Here is an 18,985-nt window from a genome sequence, read left to right on the forward strand (position 1 = left end):
CATCAAGAGCCACAACTTAGGAAATAGAAATGTGGATTAAGAGATGGCGTCATCTGGCTGCAGATAGGGATGGAGGGAGACGAGCAAGAATGGAGCATCAGAGGAAAAACAGCTATCAAGAATCAGGTGAGCACTGTCAACCCTCAAACACGTCTAGTAAGAAGTTAATTAGGAAATTGTATAATTTCAAGTAACTGATCAACTGTTGATTTCTTGGCTGCAGGTGAAATGCATGTTCTTTCAAGTCATCATTAAGACCAGCCTTCTAAACCTTTGCTGAGGACAAGCTGGACTCTTACATCACCAACCTTAACTTCCTCTCCACCCTCACAAATGTGATAACTTGAACTGCCATAACCTTCCCAAAGAGATTAGTGCTCATTCAATGCTTTCTGGGTTCTAACATCAGGCACCATCTGGAACTGTGCATAATAGTTGGTATCCAATCATGGACTTTATAAAATTGTTTGTACATTTTTTTGACTGAAATTTTTGCCATCACTTTTTTTCACCTGTTTGATACATTCTTGTTTTGTGCTTGTTTTAAAGACTTACATTTAGGAAACCTTTCCCTGTTTGTTGATTTAAATAATTCATTGTGCAAGACAGCAGTTAAAATTAAGTTCAATATGTAAAGTAAAAATCTATTTTATAATATGTGTATCTCACCTATGTGATGTTTTTTAGGCACATACAGGCTTATTTGTTATTTTTCCATGTGTATGCTCACATGATTCATAAATGGTAATATAAAACTGTATAAATTGTAAATGTATTATAGACTATTTTGTTATGGTGGTTTATTTATTTGGATATGTCAGAAATGCAAGGAACTTTGTTTTGTTTGTTTTCTATATAAATGTAACATTTTCTTTTATTATTGTCACGTCTACAAACTTTGGTATTAGTAATTTTGTTACTGATTATGTAAGGCAGATTCAGGATTGTTCTGTTTGTTGAAATGCATTGCACTGTATATGACAATAAAATGTAATAAGTTTAAATATGCGTATTTGGGTTTGTTTGTTCATATTGAAGATATGCAGTAGATAATAGTCGGACAGCATATATGGAAAGTAGGAGTAAATAATTGATATTTAAATAAGTAATAGTGTAACTTAGTGTAATAGTATATAGTATTATATGTAATACTATAGTCATATAGTATAGAACTATAACTATATACTATTATTTACTCCATATTTACTACTACTTATATTACTAGGGTGTATAATTATATTTATAATTTATAAATTATATAAAATTATATATTTAAATGAGCAAAGTGAAAATCTGACCTGTGGCCCACATGAGGCCCAGTTAATTTTCATCTGGTTCAATGTTGGGCAGACTTCGGCAGGTTTGGCTGAGTTTAATTTTGTTTTGGCTGGGATGCGGCATCCGGATGTGGTCCACTCTATTGCCATCAATCCATGTGGTAAGTGGACCAGATTTGGGCCAGATGAAATTTGCTATCTGGGGTGGAAGTCAAACGTAACAGTACAGTACTGTACACTCAATACTTTATCTTCACATTTTGCAGCATATTGGGCTCACGGTGCTTCGACAGGAGTTAATTACTTTTTCTTTAAACACGTACCTTAACTCACGTATAACGTGAAAAACAAGTTAAAGGGGGAGAAATTGTTGCAAAAAAAAGTGTCATACACGACCCCTTTGGGACAAAAAAAGTTTTTACTACAGAACTAACACTTAACACTTCACATTGCTTATAATTCAAACATTGCAAACATTACGTATTGTGGTGCAATGCTGATTAAATTCAGAAGAAGAAAAAAAAGTGTTATAAAGGCAACTGCACTTAACGTATTAATGCCCCTGATATTGTAATGGACGTCCAGTGCGATTAGGGCTCCCACACTACTCCTCAGCCCGGCCTGCTATGGAGTGTGTAAAGGCGCCTCAGTAACCTGTAATGCACGGCAAATAATTGATCCGTACAGCCGGGATATTAGCCCGAGAGCGCGCGCTACTGTCCCGTGACACTATGTCGTGCGTGCCATTGGTCCGGAAAACGTAACGGTACAGTACATTTAATGCTTCAACCTCCTCTCCGAAATCTGTCAATTGAAGTTTCTCTGTTGTATAAGATAGCCGAGATGTGTGCAGCCAGTGAAAGTAGTAAGTACATCTTCAAGTTAGCAACTGGTTATGGTGTGAGGAAAAATTTTTCATATGACAACTTTTCGGTTTTACTATTTTCCAGTTTTATGGACAAATGTGCGGTTGCTCATTTTACAGTTTCACTTCTAAAGAAATTAACTTCTAGGGCTGTAGCTATGAACTTTGAATAGTGGAAAAAGCGCTATATAAATGTAAATAATTATTATTATTTTTATTTTATTATAACTGATTAACATGTCCGACCATTTAGGCTGACTTATACCTGTTGAAAATTCAGGACTCTCGATATCTCTATGAAGTAACGGGCCTTTAAACGGCCAAAAATCCGTGCCCGAGAAAAACGCCTTTTGAAAGGCCAAATACGTTTTGAGCGCATTTTTTGAAAGTGTTTCGCGGTCACATGATATCTGGTAGCATAGTTGCGTAGCATCTGTCAAAACTGTCAAAATTATTTGAGCGCGAAAGCAACGAGGCAAGGGCGGGACTTTGTTCTTTTAGCCAATGGGTGTAGTCAATACTAACCAGACTATCGTGCTGCATACCTCCTTCCCCACCTCTAAATGGGAAGGCGTGGTTTATTCATGAATCACGACTCTTAACTAGAAGTATGTTTTTTTCGTTGTCAAGAAAGACGAAGAATTATTCTAAACAACAGACTTTTTAAAAGGGTGCAGGAGGTGCCTGCCTCTCTTTTCAGCTAACGAAGAAGTCACCATGAGTGGCGTGCCCTTTTAGTATCTGAAAGCGGAATATGATTATTGGGTTTTATTACTGCGTGTAGTGAATGTTGTGCATACACTGTCAAACCAAGTCAACCAAACGTCGTCTCCGTAGGACAGCAGCATTCGTTTAGATTCGGTTCAGAAACCGTTTCGTGCTTGGTAATTTTTTTATTTTTGGAGACGGCATGTTTTACATAACTGGTTATACTGTCTCACAACTCAGCAATGTTGGTGTGTGTGTTTGTTATTTTGCCCTGCGATGGACTGGCACTCCATCAAGCATCGTTCCAATGCTACTGTGACAGGTCCCGTCTACCAACAATGTTACATTCAAGTACGTGGCTTGAACATAAGTAGGTTAACATAATTAGCTAAATTATGCCAATATAAAATATTAATTGCATGAATAATTTTCAATACATTTCCACTGCACTTTCATGGTGTACTCTTTTCAAGCAAACAAATCTATGCATATTTTGTACATTTAAGGATTCAAATTAAGTTATAGGATTTATTTCACATACACTCAGCTGAAAATTTTAAGTTACACACCCACCTTTATACAAAATCTAAAGTCCAATATGCCAAGCCTCATATGTCCATGGTGCTACTTAATTAAGTATTGACATTTGCAAAACAACTGACCTTGGTGCCTTTAAATATATCATTATAGTTGCCACTAGGCATGCTGGCTCTTCCATCTCCTAAGTAGCTGTTATCATGTGTGTTTCCTTCACAGTTGTTTAAAGGATTTACTAAGAATGATGTGAAAAGTGAAACACTGAGGGTTAGGTCATCCTGGGCAAAGAAGCTGATTGTTCGGACAAATCCAGGTTCTGTTTGCATCATGCTAAAAGAATGAAAATAATTTGGTGTGAGGGTGTCGAAAGAACTTTAACACCCAATGACCTCAGGTTATATGACTGATGTGTCCCAGTGCATATATAGAATGTGTTTAACAAAAACCACATACATATACAGTATATATATATATATATATATATATATATATATATATACTTGCTGTTTTCACTTTCAAGTAATTTTGCCAGTGATGCCATGCCAGAACGCTGCCAAATATCACATGACCGCAAAGCACTTGCCAAGTGCATTGCTCATGCTCAGAATGTAACTTGCATTTACATAATGCGATCAAAATGCAACTTTTGCTTTCAAAATACACTCAAAATGTAACTCATGCTTACAAAATGCATTTTACTTAGACAAATACTTTTGGAAGTAATCTAACTCCATTTCTTTTATGCTGACAAAATGTATTTTTTTATGTTATACAACCATACAACATAGTTAAGTTTTCATTAGCTTCCTAGAGCTTTGTTATGATTTCCTTGTAGTCACTATACCAGATGAAATAGTTCAAATATAGCAGAAGTTGATAAAATGCCTAAAAAGGATTAAGAAAATTTGCAAAGAAACGAGAAAAGAAGTTCAGTCTACTCCAACTTCGGAAGGAGATCCCAGTTACAGTCTTCTGGGCTCTGTACTTTCTTCAGATGGCTTAGTGGGAGTTCAAGCAATGTTTGATGCTGTTACTCTGTTTGACTTTGAAAAAAGTAGCGATATTAGAGGATAAACACAGCACGCTTTCTGAAAATGTGAAGGAGGAACCAAATGCTGATATAATAAACGCTATTGACACTCTCTTATTAGTAAAGTAGAGAAATAAGTAAAATACAATAATTGCTCTATCACTAACTTAGGTTAAAAGTATTGATGCTGTTTATGAAGAATTGAAATTGATATTGTTTCTATTTATGAGAACAGATCTGTTAATTATATTACTGTATATCTGATACATTTTTTAATATTATTTAGAAAATATTTTATTCATAAATGTAATAGGTAGAATTGAGCACACGTTATCTTGTAAGCTCTGTTTGTTTGTTCTAAATACTTTATATACTGTCTTTCTTTGCAACAAGAGACTGACATTATATACATCTGTGTTACTCAGCAATGCATAATACTAAGGTTTTGTTAACTATTTTTGTCTGAAACAATTTAGTTTTGCTGAGGCTAGACCATTACAAAGGCACAAATGCCAAGGTGCTGGTTGTCTACGACTATGCCACCAGCCCTGGGGCCTCATGTATAAACAGTGCGTACGCACAACAATTTTGAGGTACACCTGTTTCCCTGCTCACATCGCGATGTATAAAAACTAAACTTGGCGTAAAGCCATGCACGCTCAATCCATTGTGTATGCAAGTTTTCGGCTTGGTTTTCCAAACTGGCGACACCTATGCCACCATGCCACCGTGTTTAATACATGCTTTAATTCCTATTATCATGAAAATAATAATAATACATTTTGTTTAATCATAGGCACCTTTTCTAAACATTCAAGGACACCAAACAATAGATAAAACACACATTATAAACAAAACAAAAAAATATACAAAAATTAAAATCAGGCAGAGCAATTATAATCAAAGAGAAAAAGCAGTCTTAAACAGATGAGTTTTAAGTTTACATCTGAAAAGTGAGAATGAATCAATATTTCTAAGTTCGGATGTTTAGTGAGTTCCAAAGCTGGTAAGAGTTCCATGGTGGGAAGATGGGCGAGGTAGACAGTCAAGTGGATGGAGGAAGAGGATCTGAGGATGTGGGAGGGAATGGCAACATGGAGGAGGCCAAGCAGATATGGAGGAGCATGGTTGTGGATAGCCTTAAATGTTAACAGAAGAATTTTGAAGTCAATATGGAACTTAACTGGAAGCCAGTGAAGCTGTTGCAAGACGGGAATGATATGGTGAGCAGAGGGGGTTCTAGTAATGATGCGGGCAGCAGAATTCTGGACCAGTTGAAGCTTATAAAGAGTTTTGTGAGAAAGACCAAAGTAAAGGGAATTGCAATAATCGAGACAAGAAGTGACAAGGCTATGAGAAAGGAGAGCAGTGGTGTGGAGAGTGAGGGAGGGGTGAATGCGATTAACGTTACGCAAGTGGAAATACGCAGACCGGGAGATGTTATTGATGTGGGACTGAAAGCATAAAGTACTATCAAGGATGACACCCAGACTCAACCTTTGGGGAAGGGGAGACAGAGGAATTATCAATAAACAAATGAAAAATGATCAGTTTTGCATAATGTTGATTTTGTACCAATGAGGGGAACCTATGTTTTGTTACTATTGAATTTAAGAAATTTGAAGAAAACAAGGATTTAATTTCTGTCAAGCGAGGAGGGTGGAAAAGAAAAAGTAGGTTTGCTAGTGAGATAGAGCTGGGTGTCATGAGCGTAACAGTGTAAGTTAATGTTATATTTACGAAAGATATTGCCGAGGGGAAGGAGTTAATAATAAAGAGGAGGGGCCCCAGGACAGAGCCCTGGGGCACACCTGAAGTAACAGCGGTGGGTTGGGATGTGAAAGTTTTAAGTTGAACGAACTGAGAGCGGCCTGAGAGGTAGGATCTGAACCAGTCTAGTGGAGTGTGGGTAATGCCAATCGAAGATAATCTATTTTTCTAATTGCAGCAGAAATGTTGGCTATTCTTGTAAAAAAAAACTTCATTAAACAGCTGAATGTTTTTGGCATAAGCCAATTTGCAGATGATACATATTTTTGAAAATTGTTGATCAGATCCCAAAGGCTGTTCAATTAATAGATTTATTTTCTAAAAGCCTCTGGCTTATGTCTTAATTTGAAGAAAAACTGAACTACTAGCAATTCATGATTAACATCTTGAAACAACATATGATATTCCTATTAAATCTATAGTTAAATACTTAGGGGTGTATATTACTAAAGATACCAGATGAAGTGAAACCTTGAACATATGCAATAAACGTATGGAATGTATGTCCAGAATATATAAATGGTTATACAGGGATCTTTCCCTTCTTGGTTGGATTTATGTAACTAAAATCGAGAGCATTTCAAGATTTCCAGCTTATTCCTTCTCCATTTCAAATAAGGCTTTACAAACAATCAATACACTAAATTTGGATTTTATTGGGAAAAGAAAGACCTAAAATTTGAAGAAAGCAGCTTTGGTGAAGGATTATCAAGATGGTGGTTTACAAGCCATCGACTTTGATTGCATTAATGGGATTTTAAGGAAAGGTCAAATTGTTAAAATCTGTTATAACAAATAATGATACCGTGAGGTATTTTGTTTCAAGAGGAATATTCAAAAAGCTGGGTGGTACTGAATTGTTATTGTCCTGTGACTTTTCCATTTAAAGAGTACCTGTAATATTGTCCTCTTTTCATAGACAAGCTCTCAAGTATTGGAAGCAATTTCACACCACACAATATTCCATCCATCCATCCATTATCTAACCCATTATATCCAAACTACAGGGTCACGGGGGTCTGCTGGAGCCAATCCCAACCAAGGCAGGAAACAAACCCCGGGCAGGGTGCCAGCCCACCGCAGGACACACATACACACACACACCCACACACCAAGCACACACTAGAGACAATTTAGAATCGCCAATCCACCTAACCTGCATGTCTTTGGACTGTGGGAGGAAACCCGCGCAGACACGGGGAGAACATGCAAACTCCACGCAGGGAGGACCTGGGAAGTGAACCCAGGTCTCCTTACTGCGAGGCAGCAGCACTACCGCCACGCCACTGTGCCACCCAAGTTTTAAGTTATAATTTTCCTAACTGCGAGGCAACCACACAATATTTCTACTTAGAATTGTAGATTTATTTTTTTATAAAAATAAATATGTTTTACTGATCAGAAGGAGAGGAGCTTTTGGTCCGTTTCTCATTTATTAGATGAATGAGGTAATCTGTTACCCTTTGATCTGCTTTATACAAAATGTAACTTCTCATGAAGTCAGAAACGATATAATATTCTTATCAAGAAAATTCCAGCTTCTTTTGTTGTGATGTTTCAAGACACGGTCCGTTACTTAGATTCACCCCCTGATTTTGCACCTTTATTACTTGATGATTAAGATTTTATAAATAACATTTTGCAAAATAAAGTAACGTATCAGATTTACACAAAACAATTCTATCCTATGCAGTTTTGTAGAAATTTATTTCATTTTTAGTTATGTTTTTGGAGTTACCTTTGCTCCCAAAAGCTAAAGAGGTTCATTATAAAATACTTAATGACAAATATCCTCAAGAGAGTTTCTTAGATATAGATTTAATAGGGATCACAATAATTTCATATTTTGTGTAATGGATATTAGGACTAGAGACAATTTGTTTTTCTCATGCCCTTACAGTAATTCATTTTGGAATGATTTCTTTGGGGCGGCGCGGTGGTAGCGCTGCTGCCTTGCAGTTAGGAGACCTGGGTTTGCTTCCCGGGTCCTCCCTGCGTGGAGTTTGCATGTTCTCTCCGTGTCTGCGGGGGTTTCCTCCGGGCGCTCCGGTTTCCTCCCACAGAACAAAGACATGCAGGTTAGGTAAATTGGCGAATCTAAATTGACCCTAGTGTGTGTGTGCCCTGCGGTGAGCTGGCGCCCTGCCTTGTGCCCTTTGTTGGCTGGGATTGGCTCCAGCAGACCCCCATGACCCTGTAATTAGGATATAGCGGGTAGGATAATGGATGGATGGATGGATGATTTGTTTGACTGGTTACATCTAAAACGTCTCTCCCTTTCTCTTTGGGGTTCTAATAGAAGATAAGAAGGTTCAGTGTTTGTTAAATGCCCTGTTTATTTTAGGGAAATAGTTTATTCATAAATGTAAATACATCCTAATTCAACCTTCACGAGTATAGTTTTTAATAAGGTGTTTATATTGTACTTTAAGTCATTAAAGTATATGAAAAAGAAATCTGGAAAAAATGGCTGAATATTATTGCTGATATTAAATTGTTTGAAGAGACCCCTTAACATGCCTCTTCCCACGTTTTTTTTCTTTTTTTTCTATTGTGTTAGAACTATGGACATTTACAAGTTTTTTCTGCATTGTTGTGTATATCTTTTGTCGTATTATTGTATTTTTGTACTTTTGAATTTATGAATAAAATGAATTCTTGAAAATACATTTGTAGACAGAATCAGATGGCAATACGGAAATGATTTGCAATCGCAATGTAACTTGGGGTAGGGACATGTGTCATAAAATATTACACATACGCAGTACAAATTGGGCTGTGTCGTAAAAGTCATTTTTAGTTGGCAAAGGGCGCATGTGTAATGCAAATTGGCTGGAGACTTATCGTAAAATAAGAAGTACAGATCATGCTGTGTCGTTGTCACATTTTGGAGGAAAAAAAATCAAAATCATTCAAAAATGTGACTATCGTAACACTGACGCAGACCCCATGCAAACTCCCACGACTCTGATTGACCAGTTTGGGAACTATGTATTTCCTGAAGCACATTTTCCATTTATTTTCTGCTGTTCTGAAATAAACATGGAACAGATTCAGGAAAAACTTTTTTTTTATGTACAAATAAATGCACATGCCTAACACATTAGAATATAAACAGGAAAAGGATCAATCGTTTTTCTTGTGTTCTACAAACACTGCCAACTTGTGTTCAGACATGTGCCTGCAGCATGGTACGACAGAGAAATATAAACTTCTTCTGATGGCGTAGCCTATGGTGTGGCTCAACACAGAAGTATAAATAATGTAAGCCTTTTATCCGAGCTGTGAGGCAAGTGAAAAACCAGTTGCCTTGCTCCCATTGCTCCAAATTAGACAGGTATACAAATATTCAGAGAGGGACACTCACACCGGTGAACAACCAGTCAGCATTTTTATTCCAACCATGTACTTGAAATCAGGCTGACAAAACAGTTTCACAAACAACATCAGCTCCCGCTATGACCTGTGTCTATTACCTCCATTATAAAGTAACACGAGCGAGTCCTTTTTTTTTTTTTTTTTTTTTTTTATAAAAATTTTATTTTAGAATGTAATTTCATTTGGAAAATTAATAGATGAAATTAGTCTGAATGAATCATGAACAATGGCATTTGTTTTATATTGTGAACAGCTATTTGCCATCCCAGATCATGATATACATTTACATGTATATGTAAGGGCAGCACGGTGGCGCAGTGGATAGCGCTGCTGCCTCACAGGAGACCGGGTCCTCCCTGCATGGAGTTTGCATGTTCTCCCCGTGTCTACGTGGGTTTCCCGGTGCTCCAGTTTCCTCCCACAGTCCAAAGACATGCAGGTTAGGTGCTTTGGCGATCCTAAATTGTTCCTAGTGTGTGCTTGGTGTGTGTGTGTGCCCTGTGGTGGGCTGGCACCCTGCCTGGGGTTTATTTCCTGCCTTGCACCCTGTGTTGGCTGGGGCTGGCTCCAGCAGACCCCCGTGACCCTGTGTTAGGATATAATGGGTTGAATGATGGATGGATGTATATTTAAATATATACATATTTATTAAATAAACTGCTTAACTTTAGAACACAGTTTTGTGTGGCAAACGCGAATATACTGGGTTTGTGAAAAAATAACTGGGACTTGAAAAATTCCAGAATAGTCCTTTAACTTCTAGACCTTACTTTGTAAAAATTGTGTAAAAAGTTTCCCTGCTTCTCATAATGTATTGTATGCTTAAAGTTACACACTCTTAAACTCCAAGCTGTTACAAATTTCAATCTCTAAATTGAATAGAATTTCTCACATAGATTTTGTAGTTAAGATCTTCCTTACCAGAGCTGTAACATCATTACACCATTCAACCTGTGACAAAGAAGCCTGCTATTTTAAAGCTTAAAATGATAAAGTACACCTGTTGAGTGATGGCTTTAAACTCCACGCTGGGTGCAGTCTTCATGGGTTTTGCCAGTCAGGTTTTCTTTCACATCTTAAACACTATGCAAGTAGGTCTCGGGTTTGGAGTGAGCGCATAAAACTCCCAGATTTGATAAGACATTTAAGATTACATCACATTGCAAGATACATCATCCTTCAACAATGTTCATTATGTAAGAATAAAAACAGAGTTCTTTTGATATACAGTATTTATTCACTTTTCAATTTTCTTCAAAGTAATACAATATTAAAAAAATAATTAATGCTAATATATTTTACTGGTGTCTTTTTTGTTTTTTTTGAATAAAATATGCAAGGATCAATATTTTATAAACCTGGTAAAGGAACAAGTAAGGGAAATGCTCCTGAATATTTTGAAGAAAAAGAAAGACATTAGACAGAAGGCGAGCAGGCAGAAATCGCACACACAGGCACCTTCTTGGTGAAGGACTCATTGTCCTTTGTCTGAAATTCATTTTGAGAAGCTGGGGGAGAGTTTGGATAAGTTACACATTCAGAGCGGCATTGCAAAAGTACCTGCCTGTAGTGCAAATTCATTTAACATTATTCATATTTACATTAAAATATCTGGAGGATTGTTATATGTTTTCATTTACATGATGCTATCCAGAATGTGTATATATGTGTAACGAATCTATTAAAATATCCATATTACTAACCGAGAATGCTAAACCGGATGATGGACGCAGGCACATCCGGCAATGGGCCGTAGCTGCAAAAAGACGTACTGCGCAGGCGCAAAAAGAGTCCGTGAGGGTCGGCTGAGGAGCCGAGAAAGGCGGATAGAAGAGGGCGAGAGAGGCGGATGAGGGGCCGCGAGAGGCGGACAAGACCACAGAAAAAAGGAGTGAGCACAGGAAAAATTGAGAAATGAGGCGCAAAGAGCACCGAAAAAAGGAAACAGCACATAAAAAAGTATTCAAACGCAAGCAAAGCACGAAACACATTGCACACGAAACTAGACCCAAAAAAAAAAAAAAAAGAGGCTCGCGCACAACAGCAAGGCACCCCCCCCTACAGGCACCGGACGGGACACACACCAAGAGGGGGATTCAACAAGCCCATGGAACACAAAAAAAAGAACACAAAACCACCCCACAGACCCTACAAGCAAGGGACGGGACACACACAAAGAGGGGGATTCAAACAAGACACAGGAACACAAAAAGAAAGAAGACGCTCGCGCGACAACAATCCTCAACCCCCCCAACACACACACACACACATCCATAAGAAGTGACACCCAAAGCCACATATTCTAAAGTGAACAACACCTTCACACTAGACAGCATAGGTGTCAGCATTGGTGGATCTCCTTACAATAAAGCACTATTAACCGTTCAACTGCAGAAAAAGAAACATATTAACAGTGACTGCGATCCTTCTTATTACTTATCCATATTTCGCATGCTGAGAAAGAAACAAGTCATGAATACACGGTCACGGGTACAAAACGAAAAGGAAAGGATAACAGGAACAAACACACGAAAACGAAAGAAACAACAAAATAGACGGGCTATGCAGCATAGGTGGATCTCATTACAATAAGGCACTATTAACCGTTCAACCGCAGAAAAGGCTCCATATTAACAGTGAGTGCAATACTCCTTATTACTTATCCATATTTCTAAAAGAAAAAATGTCTCGACTCCAAAAACGCAAAGCTCAACTAAAGCTTCTAACTAACGATGTACCTAAAAGTAAAAACTTTATGAACTGCATTAGATCCTACAATGGTTCATTTGCTTTTGCATATACCAGAGTAAATATCAGGCCACCAAAAGGCAATGGCCCATACTACTTTCGCATATGTGCACAAATACTGCATCGCATTGGAACAGTGCACCCTGAAACAAATCAACAACGCAAATATGCACAAATCTACATCCTAGATCCACATGACGCAAGCTATCAATCAAAGTGCTGCATCGCAACAGGCACGGATTCAAAACGAAACACCTCCCGTCTCAGACATACGTTAATGGCAGCGAAGGCTACAACGGGCTTCTCACACAGCACAGGCAAATCGATTACAACTCCAAAACAACACGTCCCAAATACTACACATGCAACAACGCGCCTCTCAAACGGCACAAGAAAAACATGCACCACTAAAATTCATTCGGATTAATGAATGTCATTTGCAATCATTGTCATTCAGTTCACTTCCCTGAAGAAACAACTGGCAATACAAGTTATACATTTACACGTTGTTGTCAAAAGGGTCAAATTAGACTGCCTTCTTTACATTCATATACTGAATATCTACAGAGGCTTATAACTGACGATGTACCTGAAAGTGAAATCTTTATCAACTACATTAGATCCTACAAATCGGTATCCACTATGAACATTAACGGTGGCACTGCACGTGACATCCGTCTTGAAAAAATGTTGTTTATTGATGAATGTTCAATGGCATGAAGTCACTTACTCAACACCATTCATAAACTTCTACAAACGTTTATGAATAATAATATTCGATTTGAAGGAAAGGTACTTTTATGAGGAGGAGATTTTAGACAGTGATTAGCTATTCTTCCAGATGCCATGCACTCAGCTATTGTTCAGTGCACCTTAAAATACGCAGTACAAAACGAAAAGGAAAGGATAACAGGAACAAACACACGAACACGAAAGAAACAACAAAATAGACGGCTATGCAGCATAGGTGGATCTCATTACAATAAGGCACTATTAACCGTTCAACCACAGAAAAGGCTCCATATTAACAGTGAGTGCAATACTCCTTATTACTTATCCATATTTCTAAAAGAAAAAATGACTCGACTCCAAATACTCAAACCTCAACTAAAGCTTCTAACTAACGCTGTACCTAAAAGTAAAAACTTTATGAACTGCATTAGATCCTACAATAGTTCATTTAATATGCACAAATCTACATCCTAGATCCACATGACGCAAACTATCAATCAAAGTACTGCATCGCAACAGGCACGGATTCAAAACGAAACACCTCCCGTCTCAGACATACGTTAATGGCAGCGAAGCCTACAACGGGCTTCTCACACAGCACAGGCAAATCGATTACAGCTCCAAAACAACACGTCCCAAATACTACACATGCAACAACGCGCCTCTCAAACGGCACAAGCAAAACATACACCAGGAAAATTCATTCGGATTAATGAATGTCATTTGCAATCATTGTCATTTAGTTCACTTCCCTGAAGAAACAACTGGCAATACAAGTTATACATTTACACGTTGTTGTCAAGAGGGTCAAATTAGACTGCCTTCTTTACATTCATATACTGAATATCTACAGAAGCTTATAACTGACGATGTACCTGAAAGTGAAATCTTTATCAACTACATTAGATCCTACAAATCGGTATCCACTATGAACATTAACGGTGGCACTGCACGTGACATCCGTCTTGAAAAAATGTTGTTTATTGATGAATGTTCAATGGCATGAACAAACGTTTATGAATAATAATATTCGATTTGGAGGAAAGGTACTTTTATGAGGAGGAGATTTTAGACAGTGATTAGCTATTCTTCCAGATACCATTCACTCAGCTATTGTTCAGTGCACCTTAAAATACGCAGACAATTGGCATTGCTTTCAAAAGATACAGTTAGTAAAAAAGATACGATGTCCAGAACCAGATCATAACAATTGCTTATTACAACTGAGAGATGGTACACTCACCAATACAGATGGACTTCACCCACATATTATTACAATTCCTCAAGCCTTTATCTGCGACGACTTAGTTACAGAGAGATTTGGAACAGCAATCTCATTAGACCAAATGCCCCTTTTAACACAACGCACTATATTATGTCCAAAAAATATTAATGTGGAAAACATAAATACCCAAGTCATTCCATTACTTCCTGGAAAGACACAACTCTTTCTAAGCTCTGACAAACTTGACTCTGATCACAACAATAACCATCTTAAATGACCTTACAAGTTCTGAGCTGGAATTACCTTTTACACTTAAACGGCGTGTACAAACAAATTTTCAAATAAACCTTTACACTGTGCCACACACTTTATTGGGTGCTTTCTATTTGCATCATCTACACCGTCACACTATTCTATATCTCATTCATACATCACGCTCTTTGTCATTCCCAACACCAGGGGTTGGCGAGCGAAGCGAGCAGGGGGCAGAGCCCCCTAGTAGAACACTAAACTGTGCTAAAAATATTAAGCTGCTTAAGTATGTTGCAATTTGTAAGTTATCCCTATACTTCTGCTTATGCTGTTGTGAACTGGGGCTTTATACTTTTAAGAAGTCAGAACACTGTCAGAAGTAGGAAATCTTTTGTTGTTGGGTTTGGAGATGGCTTGCTGAAGCCAGCTCAGGTAGTTCAGGCTTGTTTAAGCAATTTATTTTTATTTACTGGTTCATATTATTATAAAAAAGCAAGATTATAAAACTGATTGCAGAATGGAATCATATGCAGTACAGTGTAAGTTAGTGATGACTGGAGGTCATCTTTGTATGTAGAGATGATGGACAAAGTGATGGTAGTGTAACTTGAGAGACACTCACTCCAAGGCTTCCATGCTGAAGGGTCAATGGGTCTGTGGTGGGAATTAGTACAAAGATCCAGAAGACCAAATCTGAAAGAGGGAGAGAAAGTAAACTGATAAGCAAGTGGGCAGTGATTTGCTGGATTAATTTTTGATTGGTCTGTAAGTGACGTGAAAATAACTGCGCAACTAGTGGTGCTTTGTGGATGAGGAATCGAAGGTTGACACTCTGACATATTTTTTTTTGACATGTTAATTGATAATACTTCAGAATGAAATGTTGTAAAGTGGCTGGTAAAACTGAAAAGGATTTAGTTTAAGTAATAAAGGTTTTAAACATTCTTTAAAGTCTCAGTTTTCAAAATTGTCCAGCTATGGTTGCCCTTCTGCCAGCTCTGATCAGACTGTGTTTTTGCTTTTTTTTTTTTTTTACACCTGATACTTTGGTATCACCAGGCTCTAATAAACATAGGATCAGACATCAGCTTTTTCACTCCGTATTTTCTGACTCAGCTTGGCCGAGATCCTCTGGAAAAATGGTAACAACAACAACACACACACACCCAAAGGAAACATTTCATGGAATACATAGGAGTGTGAAACAGGTCGCTGCTGCTCAGTGTCCTACTAATCAATGTCCAGTCATTGGAAAACAAGTTGGCCGACATCTTAGCAAGAATAAATTACCAGCGAGACATTTGGGATTGCAACATCTTTTGTCTCACTGAGACATGACCGACTCCATTGGTACCGGATTATGCGATTTGGCCTGCTGAATGAACAGAACAGAGGAGTCTGGCAAATTGAAAAGTGGAGGTGTCTGTCTCATGGTTAACAACAACTGGTATGATAGCAGGAATTTAGCTATTTTATCATGTTACTGATCATCTGATCTGGAGCTCCAGGTGATTAATTGCAGACCATTTAATCTTTCCCGGGCATTTACATTGGTCAATTTGACAGCTCTGTACATTCTGTCTCATGCAGACACTGATGCTGCTCAGACAGAACTGTATGAGAAACTCATTATGATGACCTGAATGCAGACCTCATTGTCGCTGGTAATTTCAATAAGGCTAGTTTCAGAAGTGCAATCCCAAACATTTATCAGCGCATTACATGCATCACCAGAGGGTGGTACTGTGCAGAATTGTACGTGGCAAATAAAATTTGATTTGATTTGAGTTTCAGAACTAAGCTGATGTATCTGCAATATAATAAAACAATAAGGCCTGAGTGTCCAGTCCCTACTCATCATATTAACTTGCCATTTTTTAGATTATACATCCATTTCATACACATGCTATAAAGCTATTCAAGCCACTTCAGCCACTCTCACTTAGACACTCAATTTGAATCTTGTTCAGTATTTAAAAATCAAAAAATAAATCAACAAAGATGTAAAAAAAAAAGTTGTATGGGCCTGAAAGTAGCAAACAAAATAACTGCTTTGAATAAATTTCAGATTGAATTTACATACTGATGCATACTTAGACCTTTTCAATTCTTTCACATTTTGTTATGTTGCAGCCTTAGGTAAAACGTATTCCAACTGATTTTCTCCCTCATCAAGCAGCAGTCAGCACCCAAGAATGACAAAGCGAGAACAGGATTTTAAAAATTTTGGCAAATTTAATAAACATAAAAAACTGAAATATCACATTGACAAGTATTCAGACCCTTTGCTATGACAGTGGAAATTTGGCTCAGGTGCATCTCATTCTATTGATCGTCGTTGAGATGTTTCTCTACCTTGTTTAGTGTGCCACTGGTAAATTCAGTTGATTGGACATGATTATATATATAGGTGAGTATCTTTCCTAAGGTCCCAAGAGTATAGCGGCCTGCATAATTCTTAAATGTAAGGAGTTTGTAACAACCAAGAGCAATCGCCCAATGGTCACTGCGGAGTTGTATGGAGGTGGGAGAAACTTCCAGGAGGACAACCATCATTGCAGCACTCCACCAAACTGGGCTTTATGGAAGTGTGGCCAGACTAAAGCCTTTCCTCAGTAAAAGCCACATGAAAGCCTGCACAAATGCACCTAAAGGACACACAATTCCCTGGTCTGATAAAACCATGATGGAACTGTTTGGCCTCAGTTCTAAGCATCATGTCTGGAGGAAATGTGGCACTGAAAGGATCTGCAGAGATGAATGACAGAAAATTCACAGCTTGTCATGTTATACTCAAGAAGACTTCAGGCAGTAATCACAGGCAAAGTAGATTGAAATAAGTGCTTCAATAAATATGCAATTCTTTCTAAAATCTTGTTTTTGTTTTGTCATTTTTGGGGTGTTAAGGTGTTGTTTCATGAGGGAAAATGAAATCATTTTAACATAAGACTTAACATAACAAAATGTGAAAAAAGTGAAGAAATCTGAATACTGTCTGAACGCACTGGATAAAGAAACTCAGAAACTGAAAGGACTTACTCTAGCATGGAGCACGTGCTCTGTACATTAACAAAGAGTTTATCCACCAACTGAAGCAAGTGATCAGAGTGCAGGATTATTCATGTTCCTAAGTTAGGTGGCAGCACACGAAACTCAACATCTTAATACTTTAAGAGTGCTGTTTGCTCTCATCTTCAACCTGGTCTGAAGTGTACAGGTATATCCAGCGTGGGCTACAACAAGTTATGTGAACAAAAGAAGATTTAGTTAAAAAAGGAGATTCCCCAACCTCTCCAAAGTAGCTAATTTACATAGTAACTACCTAACAGGATTTTAATACTTCATTTTGAAAAAGTTCATCTTGTTAGTTCTGTGTACCTCATACCAAATTGCAAATGTCATCTCAATTTTTAATTAATTTCGTTCATGTGGATATATATTTTTAAACAATGATGAGCTGTGAATTACATGCTACATTGGCGTTCCTAATTTATTGTATATTTATTCTTTAGCAGGAATTGTAAATGAGATCTTGAGCACAGGTGAAATGCTGTTACGAAAGTGAGTATGCCAACTTTTTCTTTAAGTGATTAGTATTGTGAAGAGGAACTGTTCAAATTCACATTTGTAATTTTTATAAACAGAACTTTATTTTCCATTTTCTCCTTCATTGATAAATTTTATTTTTGGAGGTCCTCTAAATACATTTGTTAGTAACAAACATTTTTTGTTTATTTAAATATATACTGAATTGTCTATGACAGTTATGTCAGGTTTATGTTGCTGGAAGATGGGAGATGGGGTTTCAGATTGTGCAGAATGTGTTTTATTAGGTTGCTTTTCTCTTTTTCCCATTCTCGCTCAGTCCCTCTGAGCTGGGAGGCAGCACCGCAGGAAGAATGAAGGGAGGTGGCTTGTGACTCTTATGGATTCTACCTAATTCTGTTTATTAAAAGGGAATAAAGTAAAAAAGAATTTGCTTCATTCATTGTTCATGGCTGAATTTGACAACCTTTTATCTGGTATAGCTATAAATTATGATCACGTACTGTTGAAGGGGGATTTTATTGTATACATTGATGTGGAAACGGACACTTTTGGGAAATATTTTACTTGTTAAATTCAGTAGGATTTTGTCAACAGTCCAACTCATAGTCATAACCACACATTAGATCTAATTATAGCTTTATATAATTATAGCACAGTTTAAATTCGAAATTTAAATATTACTCCATTAAATGAAGATATTTCTTATCACTACTTAATTATATTTGATCTAGTCCTGCCCTTACCAATACGTTCACAGATTAAAACAATGACAGTGTAAAATCTAGATTAGTAACTCTCCCTCCAAATTTGTAGATATTTTGAGAAACTCAGATGTAATCATGGAAAGCAATTTAGATCAGCTAACACACGATATGATATGAATTATAATGCGACCTTGAGAGACCTTCTGGATA

The 18,985-nt window shown here is 37.4% G+C and overlaps 1 protein-coding gene across 1 annotated transcript in view; it reads left to right on the forward strand.

Moving 5' to 3' along the window:
- The first annotated feature begins 1,392 nt into the window (after nucleotides 1–1,392).
- LOC114663188 (apoptosis regulator BAX-like) overlaps nucleotides 1,393–18,985 on the forward strand; it is a 29,227-nt gene continuing 11,634 nt past the window's right edge. The window contains exons 1-2 of the mRNA XM_028816940.1: nucleotides 1,393–1,438; nucleotides 4,894–4,990. Coding sequence (XP_028672773.1) covers nucleotides 1,393–1,438; nucleotides 4,894–4,990 — 143 coding nt within the window. The remainder of the gene's footprint in view (nucleotides 1,439–4,893; nucleotides 4,991–18,985) is intronic.

This window comes from Erpetoichthys calabaricus, chromosome 12 (assembly GCF_900747795.2).
Source record: "Erpetoichthys calabaricus chromosome 12, fErpCal1.3, whole genome shotgun sequence".
NCBI lineage: Eukaryota > Metazoa > Chordata > Cladistia > Polypteriformes > Polypteridae > Erpetoichthys > Erpetoichthys calabaricus.